The sequence below is a fragment of the Suricata suricatta genome, chromosome 16, assembly GCF_006229205.1.
Source record: "Suricata suricatta isolate VVHF042 chromosome 16, meerkat_22Aug2017_6uvM2_HiC, whole genome shotgun sequence".
NCBI classification, from domain to species: domain Eukaryota; kingdom Metazoa; phylum Chordata; class Mammalia; order Carnivora; family Herpestidae; genus Suricata; species Suricata suricatta.
The window spans coordinates 26,048,730-26,055,427 of NC_043715.1; the positions used below are offsets into that span (position 1 = coordinate 26,048,730).

General features: G+C 51.2%; 1 protein-coding gene across 1 annotated transcript in view; it reads right to left on the minus strand.

Annotated features, from left to right (window-relative positions):
- Positions 1-1,971: 1,971 nt before the first annotated feature.
- The window catches only part of COQ9 (coenzyme Q9), a 15,092-nt gene continuing 10,365 nt past the window's right edge, over positions 1,972-6,698 (minus strand). The window contains 6 exon segments of the mRNA XM_029924242.1: positions 1,972-2,660; positions 2,922-2,975; positions 3,240-3,395; positions 4,647-4,751; positions 6,179-6,263; positions 6,459-6,601. Coding sequence (XP_029780102.1) covers positions 2,625-2,660; positions 2,922-2,975; positions 3,240-3,395; positions 4,647-4,751; positions 6,179-6,263; positions 6,459-6,601 — 579 coding nt within the window. The 3' untranslated portion in view covers positions 1,972-2,624.

Here is a 6,698-nt window from a genome sequence, read left to right on the forward strand (position 1 = left end):
GATGGATGAATGAATCAAGATGTGGTATATATATATATATATATATATATATATATATATATATATATATATATATACATATATATATATACACACACACACACACACACACACACACACACAGTGGAGTGTTACCCTGCAATCAAAAAGAATGAAACCTTGCCATTTGCAACTGTGTGGATGGAACTAGAGGATATTATGGTAAGCGAAATTAGAGAAAGACAAATATATGAGTTCATAGGAGGATTTTAAGATACAAAACAGATGCACATAAGGAAAGGGAAGCAAAAATAATATAAAAACAGGGAGGGGGACAAGACCTAAGAGACTCTTAAATATGGAGAACAAACAGAGGGTTACTAGAGGGGTTGTCAGGGGAGACGGGCTACATGGGTAAGAGGCATTAAGGAATCTGGTCTTGAAATAACTTGCACTATATACTAACTAGCTAGGATGTAAATTAAAAAAATAAATTACAGAAAAAAAAGAAAATTGAATTAAATAAAAAAACAAAAAATATATATGCACATAGGAATACTATGATGCCTTTAAGAGAATGAAGTAAATCTGCCCATTTACGGAAAAACAGAATACTTTAGCAAAGTATAGTAGAATGGTAGGTATATACCTGTACCCTTTCCTCCCACTGCCAAGTCTGGATGGTGCTCTTTCAAAACTGCAAGAAGATACAACGCTCTTTACTTCAATGCATCACCTAAGCCTGTGTAGCTGTGGCGGGCGGGTGGGGCCGCTTCATCTCCGCACCCCCATCTCTGCCTGCCTGGCAGTGTGCCCCTCACACTGTGGATGTTCAATAAAAATTACCAAAGTGCTCTCAACAGCCTGGAGAAAGGTTTGAATGGGCCTCAAAAGGTGACAGCTGCCCATACAGAGAAGAGGCTCTAAAATAGAACTTAGCAGGAGCTACATTTAGGGGGCAGATTACAGAGGAGATAAAGAGTTTGCTTTCTCGAGGAGTGACCCCTCTTCCTGAGATGGAGGGAAAGGGCACAGAAGGGGCTTTGCTTCATAGCCTGTGTCATCTCAGTAAATTAAGAATTAAGGTTGTCTGCCGAGTGCGAGAGGGATTCTCTGAAAGATAAAAGAGAGAAGGGGATGGAATTTGTAAGAGCTACTATAGGGGACCTGCCAGGGCGTCACGATACAAAGAATTAAAGAGGTGCAGAAGGGACCCAGTGAATGGCAAAAGGACTGGAAACACTGATTAGCTTGTGACTTCCCCCTTCGATACCCAGTCGACTTCAGAAGGACATGGCAAAGCAGAAGACAGATGCTCCAGCCTGAACTGTGCCCGCCTAAAATGCTGAAGCCTAATGCCCAGTGATGGTATTTGGAGATGGGAGTCTTTGGGAGGTCACAAGAGGTCCTGAGGGGAGGAAGAGCACCCTTGTAATACGAATAGGGCCCTCATAAGAACAGGGGGAAACACTAAAGCGCACTCTCTCTCTGTCCTGTTAGAGCACAGGGAGAAAGTGGCAAGTCAGAAAGACCACTAGGAACTGAACTGGCCGGCAACTTGATCTTGGATTTCCTAGCCTCCACAACTGTGAGAAACAAATATCTCTCGTTAAGTCACCTCGTCTGTGGTATTTTGTTACTGTAACCTGAGAAGATCAAAACAACAGTTAACCAGACTTGTAAAGGGAGCTTGGTCAGTGTATAAACAGAAAATTATTAATGCTAAAGAACGGATCACTGGAATGATTAGTGATAGAAAACAGCAGCCCAAGGAGCTAATGGTGAGGGGCAAGGCCACGGTCACCCACACTTACTGAAGAGGAGCATGGGCCCAGAGAGGCTGAGCTGCCATAATTACCCATTAGCGGTAGGCCACACCAGGACCAGAACCCAGGTCGCCTGGATCCAGGCTCAAGCCTTGTCCACAACATTGCTCTCTCTGAGGTCCTGGATACCCGCCGTGGGCTAGATGGAAACTACGTGCACAAGAAACTGCTTCAACCATATTTATTACTATTTGTACAGACTCTTAAGTCCACTGATAGCCCTACCACGCACGCGGGTGTGACGTGACAATGTTCACGCCTCTGGCCAGGCTGGGCACCGCCGTCCACAGGCACCAGTCTCAGGTGAGGCAGCTTTCTGGGGGCGGTTCCCAGGTGCAGCATCTCAGGACACCAGAGGGGAGGGGGCAAGAACACCTGTGTGCGCAAGTCTGTGCTGTGCTGGGGATGGGCTGCCACCTGGTAATGGCCTCACACCCTGCCTCTGCTTTGGGAGCCCCAGAGAGCCCTCTAGGAAGGTCAAGACATGATCAAGTATCCGTGAGACCATGATTGGCACACGCTGGGTTTCTGCGGCTCAAACGCTTGGATGAGAGCCTCAGTTTCTCGATCACACAGCGGCAGTGCAGAAAGGCATCAGGAGGCCTGGCCTGGTATTGGGAACTGAAGAGGAAGCAGATCGCAGGCTACAGCTGTGTCAAATGCTCGGTGGTTTCCAGGTGGCTGTCGCAGTGACTCAGGAGTCCTTCAGTGTTTCCTCATTAACACCCTGTTCCATGGACGGCACTTCGTGTTTTTCAAAGCCCTTTCAATATATCTGCAGATTTTCTTCTGGGCACTCTAGCTCACACCCCGTCCCGCTCACCGGCGCTGGTTTAGACCTGTCAAGTTCTTGAGCTGAGACAGGGAAGGAAACAGGATGATGAGGCCTTGCCCTGCCATTAGGACTACAGTGGGAGAGACTGGGGTTCTCAAGGTGGCAGGCATGGCTAAGATCTGCAGATCTGACGTGCTAGGGGCCCAGGAGTCAGCAATGGTTTTTAATGTGAGGATCAGAGACTGGGGCTGAACCACTGTCTGTCTTTCCAGTTTGAAGCTTTTGGGATCATTAACACGTTTTAAGAATCACAGGGCAGGGATGAATGGGGCAGTACTCACTGTCACTGCTGCACCCATGAGTCCTTGAACCAGTGCCTCTCCAGTGGACTTTACCTAGAAGGAATCAGGGTCAGGCTCTCTGAAGCCCCTAATACAAGCCCAAAGGTGAGACAGGTAAGATAAATGGGGAGGGGGCTCATGAGGACCCTGTGGGCTGGAGGAAGAGCCTGTGAGCACAACCACAAAAGGCCCAAGTATGGCCCTTAGGGAATGGCTGGCACGAGGAAGAGCAACCTTCAGGACTGTCTGCTGAGGCCAAAGGGAAGCAAGAGAACAGACAGGTGACCAGCTACGGCCTGAGGCTTCCTGAATGGCTACCTGCTTGGCAGTGTGGCCCATGTTCATAGCGTCGTTAATCCGGTTTTCCAGAAAGCGCCAAGTGTCCTCGAAGTCTGGGGACGAGTCCTGCATCATCACCAGCTCTGTCGTGTTGTAGATGCCAGCCAGCACAGCTCTGCGGGTATACCAGTTAAACTGCAAAGAAAGCCACCCAGGAAGGTGGGTCACCACTACTGCTGCTGGCTGGGGAAGTCTGGGTGGGGGGTGGGGGGTGCCCAAAGCCACAGGTACTGATGGGCTCCCTCCTGATCTCTCCTTTTCCCCACAGATGTGTTTGTTCCCCTGCATAACATTACTGTTCTCAAACTTGGCTGGGCAACAAAATTACCTGGGAGACCGAAATGCAAGCTCCCAGGCCCAAACTCTTGGAGTTTAGAGTCAAGGGGCCTGAAGGAAGAGAGAGGACTTGGGAAGTCTGACTAGCATCCCGGGCGATTCTGCTACACGCATCCACTTTGAAGCTGCTGGTGAAAAGGCTGTGTCTTAGGCCGCCTCAATGCTGGGGAGGCTCTGTGCTCAGCCGGTTATGAGCAAACGGTGGCGTGCTCATCAGCAAAGTGAGGGCTGAGACAGGCCCAGGGTCGGACTCGGAACACCCAGGAGTGGGGGCTCCAGTCCCTCGGCCACGCTAGGCTGGCCCGGCAGACGGCTCTTCGGAGCACTAACTCAGTGCCTTCGTGTTTTATTCCTTTAATTTCTTTGCTAATTTCACTCTCCCACCATCTCTGCTGGTGGTGTGCTCCCATGCGGGGGAAGCTTATTAAAGTCCTTTGTTAGGACTGTGGCAGGAGCAGCTCTTCGCCTCCCCAGCCCGGGCTCCGCAGAGCACCCTTGCATATTAACTTCTTTCATGAAGGTACACTTTTTATATTTTAATTTCCTACCAGAAATATGATAGCATTAACAAGTCAGATCCTTTCCTGGTGCCTGTTTAAAGGCTTATTGATCTCTTGGCAAAGCAGGCCAAGAGGGGCCCGGGGAGGGAGTTCCTTTCTAAAGCGATGGTGGCTCCATGACGTTCTGTTTATTTTTTAAAAAATCAGTCTCATGAAAGACACACACTGAGAAATCCCAGTGCAGCATGTGAGTCTTAGGAGACTGAGGGGCAAAGATTATAAAACGGCAGCCCTGTCACCAGGCCCTCTGATTCTTGCATCACCAGTAAAGGACAGAGGATAATCACTGGTTTGCGGCTTGAGTGTGGATCCTTGAATGGAGACCTAGCCCCCACTATGGCTTGTTGAGAGCCTCCTCATCCCTAGTCTCTCCTTTCCACGACGGAGTGGCATGGCAGGCCCCCCGAAGGATCTGGGATCAAAGAATTTCCACAAACTTCCCGAAGAAACGCTTCTGCTGGTGTCCTGTGGGTTTGCGGACAGCACTCACATCAGTGGACTGGTCCCCAGCGTAATGCCACATGTCATCCACCATACTGGTGATCAGGCTTAGGCTGGATGGGATGTTGTGAGGGAGCATGAGGATGCTGAGGGCCTGAGGAGAGAATGACAGAGAAGCAGGCGGTGCACTCAGGGAATGACGGAGGCAGGTGGGTGGCGCTCACCTCTCCGTGGAGGGACGTGAGGGCCTGCCCAACTCTCCTGCTGAGACCCACCACCTCCTCCCAGCTGGCGTGAGCTCCTGGCAGCCGACAAGCCTGGCGACAGCTGACAGGAGCCAGGGCCAGGCCCTGCCCTCAGCTGGCCCACTCAGGTTCTCCATCCCCAGCACGTGGGCGTTGGAACACAGCAGCCAGAGGGTCTAGACTGGTCTAAGGGTTCTGAGAGCAAGGATGGTGGAGGGCACCCCATTCTGCAGCATGGAGGGAGCAGCAGAGACAGGAGGGTCTGGGGGTAGTTTCTAGATCCAAATCCTAGGGCTCAGCAGCCTTCCTGCCCTTGATGCCCATGGCAACCTCACGATAAATTCCTCCCTGGGGTTTTGCTTAACTCAAGTTGGTTTCTGGTATCTGAAAGCAAAAATCCTTCAACTAATACAAGCTATAGCACAGCCCAGAGACGCCTCCTTAGCAGACATCAACTCCTGAGCAACTCAAAAATCCTGTCCCCGTAGCAACTCAAAAAATCCATTGGCCATGGCCTGCAGGATCTGGGTCAGAGGCCCTGGCTCGGCTGGAAGGTTGTTTCTTATCCAAGTAGCCCAAAAGAAAACGTAGAGTCAGAAGGCAGCCCTACCACTGCTTTGACTGCAAGGTGGAACGTCAGGCCAGAGGTCTGAAAATGCAGCGTGGCAAGCACGGGCAGGGGACGGAGCTCCGCTCTCGCGGGACTCCCTCCACGCGCAGCCCGGGGCTAGGCGCGCTGCCGCTGTTCCAGCGTCTGTCCAGACCAATGGCGCTACTGCCCAGTAGTGGGTGGGGGACACTAGATGGTCCCTGCTGTCCTCTCATTCCTGATGTGCTCGGACTCCATTTTCTTAACTGAGAGAATGGCCCACACTGTGACATGCCTTGAAACAGGAAAAAGGAAGCTTCAGGAAATTGGAATGAACACTCCAATTCTCGAGCATCACATCGACACCTGCAAAGGACATCCCAGTCCTCTGAGGTCCAGAACACAACAGGCCTTTTAATGACAATGGCCAACAAAAATCCCATTTTCTAATCTCCTCCCTGGATTCTTCCTCACTAAGACCTGGTAGCACTCTCAGGCCACCAGAAGCCAACACGATGTGACCCAGTACCCGAGCCACTCACATTCTAGGCACTGAGACCCAGATGGCTCCCTGTGGCACACCCAAGTCTGCACTCCCTAGCTCTAACAAGCGCCCTGAGAGTCCCCAGGTCTGTGTAGATGAGTGAGCTAGCTTCTGAAGAATGTGCAGGGTCTCTGAGGGCAAGGTGCTGAGAACTAAGGATATGAATGCATTGGTGCCCTGCGGCCTATATATGGACTCTGTACCCGGGGCCAGTGCTCAATGTACGGGATCAGCATTCTCAGTCTGGTTTCCACTGCGTCTCTCAGGAACTGGTCTGTCTTCCTCTTCCTGGAAGAGGGAAAAGAAAACAGTGTGTCTCTGGGTCTCAGACAGGCAGCTGTGTTCCAGTCCCCTCAAAGCAGCGGGGCTGCTCAATGCTCCTCTCTCTTGGCTCTGCCGGGATTGGCTTCCTGGGACTGTAGGTGGGGCCTGAGCCCGCTGATCCTTCGCTGCCACCCTGAGCAAAAACGCCACAGGACTTACTCGGCCTGGCCCAGCTGCACCAGCTTCTGCTCCTCCTCCAGCACCTGAGTGAGCCGAGCATTGCACTGGGTCACAAAATGCAGAATCAGCTCACTGCCATCATTCCCAAACATGCTGGCCGCTGCAGTGGAGAGACCCAGAGACTACAAAAGGAGACAGAGAAAACAGAAAAGCGGGAGACAAATGTAGTGGACATATGATGTCTGTTCCTCACTAGTGACAGCAGCTTGAGTTTTAATG